The sequence below is a fragment of the Orbicella faveolata genome, unplaced genomic scaffold (assembly GCF_042242905.1).
Source record: "Orbicella faveolata isolate gen_17 unplaced genomic scaffold, um_ofav_v1 contig_12, whole genome shotgun sequence".
In the NCBI taxonomy this organism is placed as follows: Eukaryota; Metazoa; Cnidaria; class Anthozoa; order Scleractinia; family Merulinidae; genus Orbicella; species Orbicella faveolata.
Genome location: NW_028301539.1, coordinates 22,326,482 through 22,345,992, shown reverse-complemented (window position 1 = coordinate 22,345,992; position 19,511 = coordinate 22,326,482). Strand labels below are relative to the sequence as shown.

The 19,511-nt window shown below is 40.2% G+C and overlaps 1 protein-coding gene and 1 pseudogene across 1 annotated transcript; both read right to left on the bottom strand.

Annotated features, from left to right (window-relative positions):
- Positions 1 to 1,568: 1,568 nt before the first annotated feature.
- Positions 1,569 to 3,131, bottom strand: LOC149117202 (uncharacterized; annotated as a pseudogene).
- LOC110060084 (uncharacterized) lies at positions 2,964 to 18,766 on the bottom strand. Its single transcript, XM_089282861.1, has 4 exons — positions 17,354 to 18,766; positions 6,471 to 6,538; positions 5,988 to 6,227; positions 2,964 to 5,454 (listed from the first exon to the last, which is right to left on the bottom strand). The coding sequence occupies exons 1-4, from the start codon at positions 17,731 to 17,733 to the stop codon at positions 4,892 to 4,894; spliced, it is 1,251 nt and encodes a 416-aa protein (XP_089138987.1). The 5' UTR covers positions 17,734 to 18,766; the 3' UTR covers positions 2,964 to 4,891.
- Between the last annotated feature and the right edge of the window lie 745 nt (positions 18,767 to 19,511).

The following is a 19,511-nucleotide window of genomic DNA, read 5'->3' as shown; positions in this document are numbered from 1 at the left end:
GGTTTCTTATGGACTACGCCGGCAATTATGCCTGTTTTCCTGCGGCCTTTTACAAATGCATATGCTCTAATAATTTATTTGCCTGGTCAGAGATAATGGACAATGGTTTGTTGTGCGGCGGCGTGCGAAGGAAATGATCAACTGGCGGCTTTAATGGATTTAATCAATGAACTTTAGCAATACGTGTCATCTTTCTTCCTCGCAGACGAGTAAAAACACTTCAACTGAACATTCAGTTCTTCTTTTGACATTTCTTATATCGGTTTCGAAAATTTGGTGCCACCAGGACTAGCAAGCCATTCTGTTCAGGTAAAATTTGTTTTTGTTACATAATCTTCATGAATGCGTAAAATCTCGCCGGTCATATTTTAATTTTGCAACTTTAAGGGAAACTTAACGTATACGTACCGTTAAATAATCTTATCTCGAGCTTTGTGGCTTTTTTGTTGTCACTGGGACGGCATTGTCCATAATTTCCTGTATTTCCTGTGTAGATAGCTCACTGAATGTGCTTTTTTTCATCCATTTTTTTTGTCGACGAAACTTGGCTTCACGCGAAAAAGCTCATGCTGAGCGACATTTGCCGCTTTCATTTCCATATAAGGTCAAACGCAGGTATAATGGCTGGTAACCGAGATCAGGTGAACCAATCAGAAAGCTAGAATTGCATTATCCGAGGCTGAGAATTTAATAATCTCGGATATTCCCCAGCTAAAACTGGGGAATGTTCGGTCACGTGACGCGAAAATATTTGATGGATTATAAACTGAGATAACTAACTTGCAGGCATTAAATCTCAACCTCATAATCTCGACACCAATCTCGTACCTCGTGTCTTCGTTCCTTACTGGGCATACTGGCTTGACAGGGAAACGAAGACGCTGGGTACGAGGGTGCCTCGACTCCAATATCTAATCATGCCTGACATTGAGAAGAAATTATTTGCTGCCAGGAGCCCGGCTGGATGAAGTTTAAAATACTTTAGCTAGCTCCTGATTTAAACTATATACCGTTAGAAAATGCATGTGATTTTTGACGCTTAAGTGACAACTTAATCAGCCACAAATTAACATTCAGACGACAAGATGGAGAGGTTTGCAGAGAGTCATGAGAAGTTTATGAACTATTTAATTGGCGGGAGACTTGAGTCATTATTGATTGATTAAGTTTTTGTTTAAACAACTTGTATAAATGATTGTTAAACGTCGTAGTTTATATCTAATCTAAACACTCTCCTTGGAGTCTCATGCTGCTGCATAAGATGAGAGATAAAGGATGGCTTTTTTGGTAGTTTTTCGCAGGTTCTTAGAACCAATAGTTGTAATTTGTGAAGATACAGATTTTTTTATAAGCGTATTTTTACATCAGTTAGAGCGGTCTTCAATTGAGTGTCGAAAGTAATCAGACAATTGATTGGTTTTGGTTTTACTACATACGGTTTGAGATTGGCCGGTTGAGTAGTCTAATTAGTAAGTCATTACCTTGGTTTTGGTTTTACTACGGTTTGAAATTGGCTGAATAGTCTAATTAGGAAGTAATTCTTGGGTTTCATCCACGTAACCAATAGCTCAGCAACGGTTACTATCCGCCATCTTGGTGTCCTTCAAGCGTAAATAAACAGTATCCAAAGAAGAGTTCATCTGAGAAAGAAGGGATGGTTCATGCGTTGTTGTTGGCTGTTCGAGCAAAGTTGGAAAGGATAAAGGCTTAGGGTTTTTTTTTTGTATATCTAAGATTATTACAACTCAAGGGGAAGAACAGGAGGAACTCACTACTAGGAGGAGAAACGAGTGGATTTCTGCGGTGAGTCGCGGCGACGCTACAAACCTGAGAGTGGTAGAGAGTGAACGAGTTTGTAGCAACACTTCGCTCTGAAACTACTGGAACAGAGCGGCTTTGGTCGATAAATTGGTAAGGAAAAGGATCGATTAAACCTAAAGCTACTGCTTTAATTTTGCACTGGATGAGTTTGACATAAAGCTGACCCATTTCCTCTTTCGAAGGCGCCGATGAGCGCTGCATGTGCTAAGTCGCTGATGCGCCGGCCGATGCAGTCCCAGAACTAGAAGCTGCGGTACGGTTCGAGGCTTGCGGCTGTTGTAGATCCCCAATTTTCTGGTCGAGCTTTTCTTTGAGCTTGTTAGCTGATGAAAAATCGATGCCCTTAGCCCTCGCATACGGCACTTCATTGACAAATGTCGGCAAAATCCATGAGCATTTTACCAGTGTGCAAGCGAGCTTACCATGAATTCGTGTAGCTGCCTCTAAATAAAATGAAACACTCGCGATATGTGAGCATGACTCAGCCAGTCCAGCTTTGCGTCCCAAGCAATGGGCTGAAAAAATAGTCCCATCGTTTTCAGAAATGACCCAAATGTTCACTAAAGGATCATTCATACGCTGTGAATGCCGCGCCGAACACTTGCTCTCACGACATACTTGTTGGCGATTACTTTGCCTACAACTGAGATTACAAATCCCGACACCATTTGATTAAACGCCTCCGGACTCTTGAACGCCTTGAACTGCTTGTTGGTGTAGAAGCTGGTCTCAAGAACGAGGTAACTCAGCAAGTCTAAGACTTCCACAGGAGGTAAGCATTCTGGACTGAACTGCTCGGCTGGTATGCTTGCGGGGTCAACCCTGATGACCGAGATCTCTTGCGAATATCTTTCCCTTACTCGACTCTCTAAGCTTTTGGCATAGTCTGAGAGCACTGGGATACCTTAAGATGAATGCCCGGCACTTTTAGCGTTTTTTTCGAAATAACAGAGCGATAATAGAGAAACTTCACTGTACGTAGAAATGGCCTATTATTAGCATAAATTTGACACCCGAGGGACACCAACATGGCGGACACTGATTTGAGCAAAGCTTGTGACGTCACGTGAAACCCAAGAATTGGTTTGGTTTGATTTTAAAACACCCGCCCAAATATGAACCTGCTCATGATCAGTCGCAGGTAGTATGACAGCTTCATGAGTTTATTTTGTTACCACAAAAGCGAATTATTTTATACAAATAGTTTATTATACAAATCTTCAATCTGGCATAACATCTATACCGAGAAAATGAGCTTTAAGGTTTTCATTTGGGCGGATTGAACAACAACAATAATAATATGTACCCATGCAATATGTTGGCTTAACTTGCTGCAGAAAAATTTTACTATCTTAATTTAGATTAATTTAAACCAAACCAGTCAGTCAGTCAATCAAACCAGTCAATCAGTCAGTCGCATTTTCTTCCACCCAGGACGAGTTACTTAAGCTCCGGTATCCGGCCCTCAAAATGATAACTGTTTATGGCACTGTTTTATTTCGCAGAAAATAATCAGCCTCTTGGTATGTTTCCCACGATTTGGACTAGTGGATTTATCTCAAAGTAAAAATAGATACCCCTATTATTCACCGACAGTGAGGTGAATAACTGAAAACTAACCAGAAATATGTGGCTGTTGTCGTAAAAAATCATAATTGTCTACAATGTGGATAATCGGTTATCAAACAAAATAAAAGTTTCCTTTTCAAGTAGACCTGATAACATAGCAACCCGACCCAAGCTCTCGAACACTTTACATTCAAGTTTTACAGCGTTTAAAACTCAAAGATATCAATACAACGCCACTTCCGCTTTTGTGGCCTCGGCGCCTGCGCGAGATTTGAGTGAAAATGTGCAAGACTTTGTCTAGAAACGATGTCAAAAGAGCAGAGGTATTCTAAATTGCAGTGTGTAAAAATCAGTATTAAGTTCTTTAAGCTTAAGTAGTATACTAAGCCTAACTTTAACTGCACGTTCTTGGCCCTCCCTTGTAACTGAAGGATTCCAGAAAATGGAGATGTTTATAAGTGACAGTTTTTTGGCGGGAACTAGGCGCCTAATACGTTTGACGCTGACCCCGAAGTCTGATAAGTGAATGACGCAGCGCATGACCTGTAAATAAGTAGTTTTATATAAATGAAAGTCCAGTCCATTATAAAGGTAGGAAAAATAAATAACTCGGAGGAAAACCCTCACAACACCTACAAATTCTTTCATATAGCTCAGTATATGCGAGTTTGTTTTAACTGTTATAAGCATATCCGTGGCTTGGCATTTGAAATTACCTGCCTTAAGTACTTGGTATTTTGATTTATTACTGAGTTGTTAGAGTAGACTTTCATCGTCTTTCAAAGTATTTACGTCTTTGTTGTGCTGATTTATCATTCACGATGAAGTGTTCTCTATACAAGGATGATTAATTCTCGCATGAAGATTGCAATCGTGCTCTCGATACGCGACTGCCTTGTAAGCTCTAGTTACAACATCTAGTTAAAATATCGTTCGCTTCTGACGATAATTAGACACAGCTGTCTCTTATGGGTCACCTTGACAAAATGTCGGCGAGTAACCAAGGAGGAACGAGTGCATGGCGACTGCATTCGCAGGACTATTAAAATCACTGAAAAACTAAAATAAATTTCAAAGAGCTCAGCATTATTGTGAGGGTTGGTTACAAATATAAGATAATCTAACTAAAAATGATTTTGATTCAAAACTCAAGGTCTAATGGAATATAGATTCTTCTTTTCCTCTTACCAATGTTCTTTTTGTGTATGTTTTTAACAGCCGGTAAAAGCTGTTTACCGCGACGAAAAATAATTTTTGCTGGTCGTCTTTACGTGGGGATGTACGTTCATCAAGTCAGATTGACGTTCTGTGAAAACACCCGTATGTCGTCCATAGAACTCTTGAAACTGACGGTATAGTACACAAAGGACAATCGCGTCCTCTTTATCGATGACTCTAACACCTTCCACTTGCTCTCTCTTTCTCTCGCTACTCGAAGTGTCGACGCAATTTCACAACAATGTTGTGGTTCTAATTGCTATGTAAAACGGCACGTTTTCGTTCAAATTGAACAGACGACACACGTTACAGCCTTCGCTTTGTCATTTAAACTATCTAAGTTTTGAGGGCACGATGGTTCGTCGCACTTATAAGCAACATGTTGCAGGAATGGGCCTCGACTACGAGTGGAATTGCTCCCTGGTATGCCGTCCGCATCGGCGCCCACGCATATGTGCTGCGACCTCGAATTTCCGTGCTGACCGGTCATTAAATATCCGTAATATTCCCTCCACATACCGGGATGACACATGTTCCGTCCCGGTGTGACCAGCGTGGCAGAGTATTTCTCATGCCGACACACAGCGCACGGGACCTGGTGATAGTCGAGAACTCTGAACATGCGCGGATCGTTTTTCTTCAATCTCTCGCAGACCTCTCCCCACTCTTTGCACTGTTCAGGTCCAATCGCTGTGAAAATAGTCATGTTTGGCCCGTATTTAACAGGCGATAAGTGAAGTCCGCTAGTCACGTTTTTGTTATCCGTATATTCAAAGCGGTCGGGAACACACAGATAATCTGAACCAACGGCGGGATTGGAGCGGGAATGCAAAGACGCCACTCTGCCTAAATGAAATGAGGAAATAACAAAATAACTTAGAGATATTCCATAGTATACCACGAGAGGGCGTTGAATAACTAATTTTTACCATGCCATAGAAAATACAGCGGTCAGCACAATCAATGCGACATACGCGCGGCGTATGACAGAAAGGCTGTATGTAATACCATCGAATACACAACGGCTTTTCTGTGTTCTGATTGGCTGTATATATGTTCTACACTGTATGGCATGGTATAGATGGGTGTCTACTTTTGGTCGCTCCTACCGTCCCTCTGAATGTCGAGATACAAAGTCTCTTACCAAGTTGAACATTGAAAGAGAGATGGAGAGAGAGGCCCAACAATTATTGCCAGGACTGTAAAATCTCTTTACAAGACAAATCAGCCTAAAAACCGATAAATCAAATGAAGAAGAACTCGACTGGAATATCGCACTATGACGCCATGTTACTTTTGCTTTGTTTCGATAAGAGCCTGAAATGAGATTTACGGGGTGTTTTCCATGAGCAGGCGCTATGAACAAATGTCAAACTCACCTGAATAAACAGTTTTTACTATTTCATCTTCACCTGTTGAACACTTTGAGCTTCCCCAGTACGTATACACAGTACTTCTGCTTCGCTTTGTAGTCCTGGAACTTGTTTGACTCGAGATTTGGGAATTAGCTGTACCGCCAGTTTGCTTTGATCCCCTGCTTTTCGTTGGTTTTTCCGTCGGTTTACTTGTGGAACTCGTTCTGTCCTCTTTTTGCCTGTTCTTTAAATATCCTGTTTTCCCTGTTTCAAAATAAAATCACTTGTATCAGCAAACAAGTGCGTGCGCAGAATATTTTTTATGGAGTTTCTGCAGAATACCCTGAATATGCAGATAAGCATTTCAATGGGGAGTGTTCTGCGGTAAGATACACCCGGACATCCACTTTGACCACTTTATGACGTCATTTCTATATGATCGATGTGTGTGAGTACAAATGCGGTTGGTTTGTTCAGTGTCTCCATACCCGAGGAATATAGACTTACCTCCCGTGCCGCCGGAACACGGCTTTCCCCTGCCATCAGTCCCGTTGTCTGACATAACACATTGAATTCTAAAAGAAATACAAGAGCGACAAGTCAAGTTATCAATTGACTACAACACGACTGGCGACCGACGCCACAAACTGTCGGTTGATTAAGATGTGATCGTTAGTAAGTTAAGTGACTGTTTCGAGCACTGACTTGGGTCATTATGTGGTGTCCCTGGTTAAGCCACTTTATTTTCATCCGGCGGCCCTCGCTTCACAACGACATGTGTAATTGTTAGACCAGACTGACAAAACACAAGGAGGTAACGTCCGATATCCAATATTCCAAGGCGGTCGCTTAGTGCTTCAGAAGCCAAAAGTTACACACTGGCCTTTCAGACACAAGGCTCCAAAAATAAATTAACATTTATGATCTCATTAAACATTTCCTTTCCGTATCTCCATATACAGTCGAACCTACTCTTACGGACTCTCCTACAGTAGGGCAACCTTTATATCACGGACAGTTCACTCGATCCCAGAACAACCAAACTCGCAATCGCCTGCGAATAATGTTGTCACGCGCGTTACGTGGATGCCTTCGTGGACGAAGAAATGCGTGTAAAGTCGTTTGGACTGTCCTGGGGAGCAAAATCATCGTCAAAGGATTGGCTATTTCTAGACTCTCCTGGGATTTCTGAAGTCGCAAATGATCTAAAATTAACTCAGGATGGATTACCTTAGAGCAAAGTCTAGATGGTGGGTCTTACTCTTCATTTTCTCTTGTCTTCACTTCATGCTTTTGTCAAATTAACTATTCAATTGAACTGACATTTTTTTTTTTCACCTATTAACAATTTCCCCAACAAATGAATAACTCTGGGATTATGGTTGAGTTGCCCATCCCAGACACTTCACGAAATTAAATGGCATATCTAAAGAGCAGAGCTTAGAGATCAGAATTAATTATAACAAAAGTAGAACTTGAAGTGCCTGTTTAGAAGGTTAAGTCGGGTTCGTATTTTGTCTTTAGACTAAATAAAATAAGATGATTTCTAAGTGTTTAATATTTCAGTTCCCCTTGGTCAAAATTATCATTGCTCCTTATTTTTACCAGAAAAGTAATTCTTAACCTTAGAAATCTATTAGAAGAGATCTGTTTCTCATGTTTTCCCCCCCTACCGCCTTGTACTAGACACGACGAAAAATTGTATTTCCTGTTTTGACGAAAACCTGGCCGTTCTTCTTACATTTTCGAAAAAGTTCTAGTTCTTTCTGGGTTGCGTTTTTCTTGTATTTTTCTTTGAAAGCACGAACGCGCTACTTAGTTGCAAAGTCGTTAGCAAAAGTTAAGTTATTCAAGCCATGTTGCTTTGTAAACATACTTCTGAAGCATTAACGATAGTCTTAATGCGACTTCGATACTCCATCTAAATTCCATCCGGCGACAAATTGCGAAATAAAAAGATGAAGTCAACAAAACAACTTTGTTCTATAACCCCGCAGAAATAATATGTAACATTTTCAGCGTCGGAAATGATCTCGTACGCACTCTGAAAGAAATCAATAATTTAAATTACAAACGAGTCACTTAGTTACGAGATTTTGAGTAATTTGGAAGTTTTAGGTTGTTAGAAACACCTGCCTGAACATGGTCTATTTGCTCAATGAGCTGTGTGTTGCGAATAATAACTAAACACAATAAAAGGTCGTGATTAATTGCAGTACATGTTTACCGTGATTTTGGTTTCTTTCATGGCCCCAGAACAGAAACTGACGAATTTTAGGAGGAGCTAAAAGGTTTAATTAAAAATGATAGGTTTTAAGAATAAAGAAAAAAATATCTTAAAGACTCTTAAGACTTTTTCTCCATTTCTTGATATCTTCCTATGAGGGAGAGCTAAAACAGATTTGGACAGAGAATTAAATAACAGAAAACCACAAGTCTATTTTTGACGCCTCGCAATCTAAAATCTCTTGTTCCTTTCATAGATTTCAGTTTACAATTAGATGTGTTTGGGAAATCACATAAAACGACTGATGAAGTCATAAAACTTTCATTAATAGACAGGTAGTAGAGAGAAACGGTAACCGCATAGGAGTCCTTTAGCGCGTTCGAAAAATATAAAAAAAGTCGCCAGAGCGCCTGGATTTGTAAGAGGTGTTTATAAAGCAAGTCCTTCGCTGAGCTATTAACTCACAAAATGGCTTCAAATCCCGCTGAGGCTGCCGTAAAACAACTCGGTCCATTGGTATATTTGAACGAAGATCATACAACTCTTAAACACAACCACAAAACCTCGACTCGTGAATAAAACCTCCCTAAGCTCGTTTTCTCAGGTGTTTTCTATATAAAACATGATTAATCCAATGACTTTTAGCAAATGGAACAAGGGAACAAATTACTACTTTAGTTAATCCGAAGTGCGAAATGGCACGAAAACAATTTTTTATTGGAAAGGCCTAACCGTAGTGCTATGTAAATGCTTCGAACGCCCCCCTGTGAGAAATAACTTTCACCAATAAACGGACTTCATTGCGCTATATTACGAGTAAAAATGCCGTCTCATTTTTACTTATTTAGACGTAGCAAAAAGCGCTCTAACTCATCTTCAGAATGTACTAAGTTTTGTTGTGTCATGATTCTCAAAAAGTTTGCTTTTTGATGTAATGCTTAAGACCGTGCTCAATACAAGAGGTTATTTTAAAACAAATACAAAGAATTGCTCTCTCTTCTAAACTTTTCATCCTGCAAAAACTGGCAGCATTTATTTGGCACATCTAAGCCTTACCTTGTTTCCAATTCGACAATATTCTTGCGTAAAGATTCGACCATAGTTTCTAGCTCTACGACTTTGCTCTTGATGTTTTCCAATTCCGCGCTGGTTTTGCCTTGGAGAGACGCAAAAACTACAATGACAACGACCGCAACAAAGCCAATAGCACTCCGCACTATCCAGGGATTTTTTATGTTTGTGCAACTCGACTGCATGTGCTTTGGTTTCGGAACTTTTGCTTGATGATACACGTAAGGCCTTTTTGGTGGTTTTGGACTGCTGTGAACGAGTATGGGCATTTTTACAGTGCAATTGGAAGATGTCGTCCCTGAATTAGTCGACATCTCCTTGGTGAAGGGAGCCTTTAGCTTCGATTCTTCCGTCTTCATCTTAATCTTTGTTGTAACTCACTCAATCACATCCTGTAGGGTCTGTAAACGCCGCGTTGCCGGTCAACATGATTCATTCCGCGCCAGCCACATTCGTGGTTAGCGAAGAGCGGAACATTTTACAGCCAGGCTCGTAGGCTGAGCGTAAATGGACAGAAAAGCTGTCTAAGAAAGATCGATTTCGATGATAAAAGATCCAATTGTAAGCCACATTAGTACTGTCCTTGGCAAATGAAGATTGCAAGTCACGCTTGTGTTTCCACACACACCTGCTTTTAATAAACTTTTCCGGCGAATCAAGTGATGTTTCGAAATGATCACGCATGGGATTGTTAAATAAACGCCTGTAGCGAGAAGCCGACCTTTCAACGGAGCGTTTCATGCGAAAGGGTCCATTAAACGTTGCTTGTGGTATGCTGTTTGTGTACGCAAGTCTCAATAAGCAGCTACATCGGTAAACAAATGATATGAAGTTGTTAAAGTTTCTGTTTTCAAATCAAAATAAACTCGTATATAGTGAGAGACGGCAGAATTAAAAGAACCTGCCAGATGTTGTTGATGGAAAGTTTAAAATTTGAGGACGAGCGATTATTAAAACCAAATTCAAACTTGTATAGTTGTAATAATGTTAAATGCACGGGTCATACCACGTGACATGCCCAATAGAATTTTAAAAAAATGTTAACGGCTTAAAAAAAATTGTGAATGAACATCCTCTTTCTTTTCATCAATCAAAAAGGAATTTCTTAGTTTTTTGTTGTTGTTTTTTTTGATATCTTCAGCTTATCGTTTGGATTTTTATCATAGAAAACAACTAATCGTGATAAGATCGGGTTATTTTGTTTTGAAATATATCTCACTTCCGAAAAGTTTCAGCAAAACTCTTCAGGACGTGCACAGGAAACCATTTTCTAAAATTCTCCCACGAAGTACGTAGAAAAAAGAAAAGAAAAATATATTCCCTTCGAGTTATATAGATGTGAATCCTTTTTCATGAATTCTGTCGGTACACTATGCACAATCAAGTTTGCTTTGCGGTCTCAGACGCGGTCTAAATATAATAAATCAACGCAGGTTTTTTTCGAGATGTGGTCGCTTATTTCTCCGTTTTTGGCGGGTGGTATAGCAAACAAGCTACATTTAACAACCGTAAGATGCTAGATTGAAACGAGAACGGGCCTTGAGCTGCAGCCTCGGTCTGAATAAGAGGTGCTGAGAGGAACGTGACCGAACTAACTGCGTGTCAATGTAGAGTTAATAGGTTGCCACTGGTGTAAACCCGGTAATTGTAAGGCTTTTAATCACCTTTAGCTAAGAAAGAGTAATTGGAAATTGTCGTCTTTTAAAAGAAAGCAGGGTCAAAAGAGAGTGCCGCTAATAGCACAAAACAGTCAGCTGATTCTCTCAAGTAGACGTTTTAATTGGTTTCCGCCTTCGGTCTTTTCATCTATTATGGAAAAGATAGCAAACAATTACTACTTGCATGGCTCACTAAACAGTATTTAATCCCTTGGTTTAATGAAAATCGTCTGAAATTGGGTAAATTTATATTGCAGTTTTCAGATGAAATAATAAAACAAAATAACAAAATCGCTGATTTGCCTGAAGACGGGAAACAATTAACACTAATGCGAGATTCTGAGAACCACAATATCTGATTGTTATGTATATATGAGAAAAGTACTTAAATGTGGAGAATTTACCGCGCTGTTTTCGTAGCAAAGACCACTGACTTGTCAATAATGTGGTCCCGCGGGGCCTAAAGTTTTTTTGTTTTTTCTAATATACAAAATACCAATCAGAAACTACAGAAAACTGAATCTGAGCCGACTTCTTTCATGCGTATGTGGCATATGTTCTCCGAAAAATGCACTTCCTTGACGTCCTTTACAAATCTTCTTTTAATAAAGACTTGGGTAGCTAAAACACTTTTAGTGACGGCATTCTTAGAATAAAATTAGAACTGTATTGACTGATAGTGTGTCTACCAAAAGTTATTTAGGAAACATCTCATCGCCCATTCAAACTGTGGGAAGATTATTCATTCAATAGCAAACTGGGCCGTAAATCCTCGAATTAGCGCCCAGAGAAGACGGGGGGCGCTTATTGGAGGGGGGGAGGGCTTATTTAATTTTTCCCGAATCGTGGCCTGACATGATCATTTTTCAATACATCATCTGCACGTAAATTGTGCTGTGGTGTGCACAGCACAAGCACAAGCTGTTTATCGACATAAAAAGCTGATCCTAAAGTTTAAATCGCGGCACCATTAGAAATCTACGGGGTCACAAATTAAACAATGTAAAAATCTAATACTACACGACGAAAACTATACATCCTTTGCTGTCCACAAAATAGGGGGAGGGGTGGGGGGCGCTTATTCGAGGGGAGGGGGGGGGGTAGGGCGCTTATTTTAAATTTTGGCAGGAGCCATAATCGGGGACGGAGACCGTACGTCTTGGGATCCGCGCGCACCTATGATATGGGACAATTTTTCTATTTTTAGAACAAATTGTGCCATCCTGACGTCATATATCCGCGCGGATCCACGCACGTGTCGGAGGCTCTCGCGTGGATGCTGTCACGTTGTGTGATCAAATGGTGAGGGTTGCGAGATTCTCTTGCAGATGTTCCACAGCGATGGCAGGGAAAAAGGCAGGGAATAAGAACTAGGGCTCTTATATGTAGTTTTATGCTCTGAGCTAATGGAAAAGGTGAGTTTTTCAGGGTCGCAAACAGACTTTAATTTCGCGCTGTGAATGAATAATATCTGCTCGCGCTAGTTGTGCGCGTAAGCTTTTACGTTTGTTCTGTAAAGAAACGTTATGTAAGAAAACTCTTTACTCTGGTATCTAGTTAATTTGTGAGTTTCCCAAACAATGCTTAATCATAACCAAGCCCTGTTTTTGATAGTTTCTCATTGTTTGGCGAGTTTGCAAACGTTTTTGAAAGGAAAGTCTGACGCGTACAGAAAGTGTCATCGTAATTTTGCCGATTACTTCACAGGCGGCCCAGACGTTGTATACGATTAATACGTGACATTATGCTGTTGACGATTGCGTTACAATTTTAGCCGTTTATAAGACAATGTATGAGAATGCTTCGAAAATTACTCTAAATGCTACTTGTAGAAAATCATTTGAATAAAATGGCTTACCTTATGTTTGCATCGCGTTGTTTTGATGTCTCTGGGTTCCTGGAGGTGGTTTAGAGCCATTTAGGCGAGTTTTACTTTCTGGCGGTTTGCTTTCCCTAAAGAGAAACGAAAGGCGGGCGACCCACTGGCCCGACGGCCCGCACTCAAAGCTGTGTAAATTCCACAAAAATGGTCTAATCTCATCAAAATTGCTTCATGCAGCCGTCGATAACTATTCTCCCATTCACTTTCTCCCAAGGTTTCAAAGTTTATCTTAACCGCCCGAGAATCGCTGGTTTTCCAGCTCTTGCTTTCCATTTCTGCTCCATTTCGATCCGTAACCGATTATCTTGGCCACAGGATTTGAATTTCTAGCTTAACGACCTCGCCACCGTGACAAAGACGCCTCCAACCGTCGAGAGGCACGGGGCATTGGTCAGTTACTCGTTGCCATCTCTCGCTGCTGTTGACAGTGCTTTTAGGCGCTAACTTCAGCTGAACATTGTTTGCTCCTTGTATTTTTGGAGTTAACAGTGCTTTTAGGCGCTAATTTCAGTTATACACCGCGGCACGGTGCAGTTTGCATGATCAAAAAATACCCCGTGCCTCTCGACGGTTGGAGGCGACTTTGTCACGATGGCGAGGTCGTTAAGCTAGAAATTCAAATCCTGTGGCCAAGATAATCGGTTACGGATCGAAATGGAGCAGAAATGGAAAGCAAGAGCTGGAAAACCAGCGATTCTCGGGCGGTTAAGATAAACTTTGAAACCTTGGGAGAAAGCGAATGGGAAGAAGAGTTATCGACGGCTGCCATGAGACAATTTTGACGAGATTAGACCATTTTTGTGGAATTTACACAGCTTTGAGTGCGGGCCGTCGGGCCAGTGGGTCGCCCGCCTTTCGTTTCTCTTTAGGGAAAGCAAACCGCCAGAAAGTAAAACTCGCCTAAATGGCTCTAAACCACCTCCAGGAACCCAGAGACATCAAAACAACGCGATGCAAACATAAGGTAAGCCATTTTATTCAAATGATTTTCTACAAGTAGCATTTAGAGTAATTTTCGAAGCATTCTCATACATTGTCTTATAAACGGCTAAAATTGTAACGCAATCGTCAACAGCATAATGCCACGTATTAATCGTATACAACGTCTGGGCCGCCTGTGATCATTTCTGCTGTATTCACTTATTTTCAGCTTAGCTTTTAATATGTTCTCAAACATTTATCAACCTTAAACATATTTAAAAACTAGAGATATTATATGAGTTCGATGTACGTTTTCACACGAAAGTGGGAAGTCCAATTTGTCAGGTTTTACTGACTGTACAAAACACGCATCGGCGGGCGCTCTTATTCATCGACAACAGACAATTTATTGGATTTTTACACAAACAAAACTGAACAGCATCTACAGACATAAACTTAATTGTCACTTATTGGACCTTGATAAAACATCAAGCGTTGCTTACAATTCAGGCGAAACTCAAACTTGCAACTAGTTTTTTTTTTACGTTTCGAGACTCTGGGGAAATCCTCGCATGCGTGTGGCAAGAGGAGGGAAATTTTGAAGTCCTGAAACGCTGCTATATCCAAAAATATCCAACTAGTTTTTTGCTGTGTTTTTGAAAAGCTGTGAATCTTCAACATATGTGAAACTTAGAGTGGAGTAATGTGGAGCTCTTGGAAAAGAAGAAGCGGAACACAACTCGGTCAGTGATATAAAGCGGCACATAACTAAATTCAACACTGTCTTACTTCACTCAAACTGGAGCAGCTTGCGACGAAAATTCTGAAGTAAAATTCCAACAGCCGTGAACGTATTGAGTTGTGGGCCTAAAGTATCAAACGTTTCGGGAATTTCGGACGCCATTTCGAAATTCCCCGCGCTACATCCGCAAAAATCCTCGCAGCATGTACGCGCGTGTGCCGCACGGGATGGCGCAATTTGTTCTAAAAATAGAAAAATTGTCCTACATCATAGGGACAGCCCCAATACTAGAGATGGCGCGCGCTTACGGTCTCCGTCCCCGATTATGGCTCCTGAAATTGGCCGATAGGAGGGGCACTTATTCGAAGGGGCGCTTATTCGAGGGGGGGTGGGGGGGGGGGCTAATTCGAGGATTTACGGTACTCTAGTTTGCCCAGCTTCCCTTACGTTCCGCTTGGTCAATTACAAGAATGAAAGGGTTTGCACAAATTTTTTCGAATTTTTATTGACTTAGCCAAAACTATTATTAGAAATGAGACAACCCACTCGCGCATGAGCTATATCATCCAAATTTGTGGAACAAGTTCAACCTTCGGGTCTTGATTCCGACACGAATTCTCACTACATCACTCCAAACAATCCCAAGCACTTATTTATGAGAGTTTAAATCAAATCGTAAGGCAATTTATCATTGCTATTTAATTCATAAATTCTTATATGACCTGTGTATATCCTTTCTCATTTCGAAAATCAACAAGATATTGATAATTCCAAAAGTTCAGTAAAAAGCCTGTAGACGAAAAACGTGGGGAATTATTTTTTTAAAACTCCACAGAGCACCTTAAGTGTAATTTTTGGTACCATCTCACACTGCTAAATCCAAACCAACAAACGGAACTTAGCAACTGAACTTGCAAAGTTAACTTTAAAAGCGCTGTACGTATACTATATATATTTTTTTCATAACACACATTCAATATTGACCATTCAGTGAACCAGTCTGAGGCTAACAAGTACGTTTGGTCTCAATCGAGTGAGAAGAATATTGATCATACAGACCCACTGCAGTGATGACCAGTAAGAATACATGTAGATATACTGTTATTATTTGTGCTCTCCCTGGATACCTTGAGTTTCGAAAAACAATCTCAATACGGTTATTTTGCAATCTGAGGAAGTTTCGACATTACCATACCCGATGGAGGTGCTTTAAAAAAAAAACCAGGCGAACAAACAAACAAATAAACAAACAAACAAACAAAAACAACGCAAGCAAAACGAAAACTGCACAACCCCGTTGTTTCCGGCTAATCTTGAAAATTGCCCATCATAGTCATTTTTTTTTTCTTTGTTCAAGAGAAGATAATTATCTTGATCGTCTCTTGGATTGGTTCATTAGTCGTACTTCCTGCACGGGTGATCCTCGGCCTTAACAAGCTACTTCCGTGGGTTAGAAAGTAACTATGATTATTGTAAAATGGAATGAAATATGCCACAGTACGCGTGTGTACTGGCCTCTGTCCACATATAATAATAATAATAATCTTAATTAAAAATATAACAAAACGTCGAAGACTTTTTTTTTTAACCAGCCTTTCTGCCAAATGTGGCTTTGCAGATGTTACAGCATAAAACATATTCGTGAAATGTGAAATTGTCTTTTAGTGTAGGTGTGTTTGCTTCATGCAATGGTTTTAAAAATAAAATCCCGGAAATTGCTGCGACTGTTACAACGAACGCAATTCCATGTAAAAGAGTAATTTCGAAACTGAACAACAAACTAGAAATTAAACGTGACAAATAAGATGAGAGGAGATATGTTCGAGATAAAATCAATTGTGGTTTGAATTGGATAGTGGATTTATTTTATATGAGTTCTCTCAACACCGGTTCGTTTTTACGGAGTTAGCCCTCCGCAAACTTTCCGGTGGTCTAACGAGCATTAAAACAGAGTCCGATTATCTTCTCGGGCAGCTAAAAGATTACTCTACAAATCGAAGCATAGGCGTAATTCTTTGTGGTCAAAAAAACTCCTTCTTCTAAGGAGGTAAATATTTTGAGTATAAATTGAACTGCTTGCATAGTCAATTCCATCAATATAGATACAAACACTCTGTCATTTCCCGCCAAGTAATTCGAACGCAATACGAAATACCACGTGTGTTTAATACTCCCAAGAACGGCTTAAAAGACTGGACATTGTTTGTTCGCCTTGCAGACATATCATGGACAACTGAAGTAATCCATTTTACTTCTATTTGTATCACCCCTTATTAAACAAGGTTAAGTTTGTTTATCATTGTAAACCAGACTAGCGGTCGTTCAACAACAAGCTCGCTTTGGAACTCGGAGATAAAATGGAAACTTGTCTAGTTCGTGTTCATTTTGCTCCCCGGCAACGATCGTATGCTTGTGAAAAATAAAAACTGAGGGAAAAACAACTTGGAATTCCAAGCACATGAGGGTGTTCTTCAGCTTATGTGTGGCAGATGTTAAAATTCTTGTTCGCGCCATGTGTTAGAGAAAGCACATTGCAACATACGAACGTCAACAAGCCGATCTGAGGCCGAAAATACCGTAATCAAAAGGCACTGCTATGACTAAGGGTAATCATCTTTGAACCTTGCATGTAAGCACAGAGAACGTGCTCAAAGGTCCTCGAAAGTAAACTTCATTCTTTGAGCTAGTAATCAAAATCGACTTAATCACCAGGCATTTAACAGAGATTTATTTTACCCCCCTCGCTTTGATCCGTGTGCAGTGAGTGCATTTGCCTTCAACACCGTGTCAGCATCGTCGATGTTTACGAGAACGAAAGACAACAACTACGTCGTAATTAGATGAATTAACTAAAGGACTGATTCAAACAAACATTACAATACGTCATACCTCCGCTCTAAATATTTCAAGTACCGCTTTAGCTGCCGCATCTCCTGACGAATGGAAGAACCACTCTGCCGCTTCGCTCTGCTGTGAGCAATCGGCTTCACACCCAACTCGGCAAGAAGAAAATCCAGAGTGCTCTCAACCTTGATCATTGACAATTCCATATCCGCAATGCGTTGGCTGGTCTGTTGAATTTCGCGCAAAATATTTGCAACATTCACCGACCCCTCTCTGTTTACGAGAATTTGAACTTGACAAACAGCATACAACACGAAAAGTGCGAAGATCAAGAGTTTGGTGGAATGGCAGTTACGACACGAACCGTTTTCCAGCGCTCCGTTGTCCTGAATAGATCCCGAAGTCATTCCTGAAATCCTGAGCATGGTAAAGATCTCATCTCCACTTCGACGTTGTTTGATGTTTAAAACCACTTAACCAAAGTCTCGCAGATTTCAAACGCAAATCCTAGGTGAGATTCTCTTAATTGAGTGAGCCGCTCGACCGCGTTTTCCTGTCGATGCGCATACTGGTAATGCGGCGATTTGATGTCTTTACACTGTTCACTTAAAGTTTACTTGTGGAAGTTGTTCAACAGTTCAGATGTTTCAACTCCTTTCGACGGCGTTCGTGAATAAAGTGTTTTCAAGGTCAGGAATTCAACACCGGGCAGAGTGATTGATTTGTAGTGTGTTTCTACTGTAAGTAGTAACCGGAGTCCACTTTCATCTGACGTGATCTATCGTCACCAACCCGTTAACATCCATGTGTTATAAATTCACGTTGCGTTGTTTATATTTCGTAACACTTTCCTTCGTGTCCCACTTCACAACTACTGTATCAATGCAGCATACAAATTATCTCGAGTGGCTTCTATACATTTCTCAGTTTTAAATTACATCACCTGGGGATTTTTTGTCTCAGTCAAGGCACTGTTCCCTTGTCGTTGTCAGTTATGTTGTGTGCCTGATTTGTACTGTGATACAGTAGTTACATAGAAGATTTTGGATATTTTTAAGATGTAAGATAAGAACTCTGAGCTAAAAGCAAGGGCATTGATAACCCAAAGAATATTAATTATTTGTGCTATATTTACAACAAATGACAAACGACACAATTCGACACAGTTTCTTGTCTAATGTTCTGCAATTATAACTCTGTGACAAGATTAAGTTTTCCACGTCAGTTCAAATCCACATTGATAAGTCACACGAAAATATAATTTTGCATTGAAAACTCTCAGTTGCGAAGTAACACAAAGTAGCGATTCCCGAAGGAAGATTTTATCGTGCTTTATACCTCCGTAATTGATCTCGAGCTAAGGAAAAAATTAAAAAAACCGTGCTGTCCGCGAGATAATACTTCGTATTTCACGGAATTAATGACCGCCAATCCATATTGTGTCTAATTATTGGAATATTTTTAAAATGCACCGCCAAATAAAGCGGATGTTTTTAGCAGATCAAATAAGACAGTGAATAAGATAACTGCGAAATGCCGACCACCGCTTCGACCTTTGATCAGCTTTTCCACTGAATTCCATTCCAGGCCCCTTGGTTAATTACATAAAGCAGACCGTAGAACACTTGAGATTTATTGTGTGACGATGAATTGGTACAGTAGTGTGTTCATAGACATGGCCCATTTGTATAGTGGCATTGATTTTGTTTGAATCTCTATGAGGTCACACAATATCACTTTGCTTTCTTTGAGCTTGGAAACTGCAGACTATTCATTTATAACGAGGCCTGAAATTTATATATCTCAGCTGAGTAACAAATGAAAGAAAGTGTGACGCTGTAAGACTTCTTGTACTATTCCAAATGGTACCCGTCCCAACAAGAAACGGCTTTGTATCAATTTATCGCCGGGGTCTGGCGGCTTCGAGGAAAAATAATTCAAAACAATGAATGTCCACTCGAGGACAATCAGGGAGAATCCTCTTTTCGTGTTTAGCCCCTTGACCCTCTCACGTGGGTAGATTTGCTGGATACAACAGTTGTAAACCGTAACGTATTAACGACTTTTGGTACTGGCTAGCATTTCCATTGGTCATTGGTTTTCGATGATTTGTGAGGTCATCGAAATTTCCAGCCTAAGTTGAAATCCATTTGTGACTTACTAAACGCATTCCAGATCAACAATCCAAGAGAAATTATGGGCC

Coding starts and splice junctions, on each gene's coding strand:
- LOC110060084 (XM_089282861.1), bottom strand. CDS start 17,733: ATGCTCAGGATTTCAGGAATGACTTCGGGATCTATTCAGGACAACGGA. Junction 6,228..6,470: donor GTGTTCCGGCGGCACGGGAG/GTAAGTCTATAT, acceptor ATTTTGAAACAG/GGAAAACAGGATATTTAAAG. Junction 5,455..5,987: donor AGTAAAAACTGTTTATTCAG/GTGAGTTTGACA, acceptor CATTTCATTTAG/GCAGAGTGGCGTCTTTGCAT.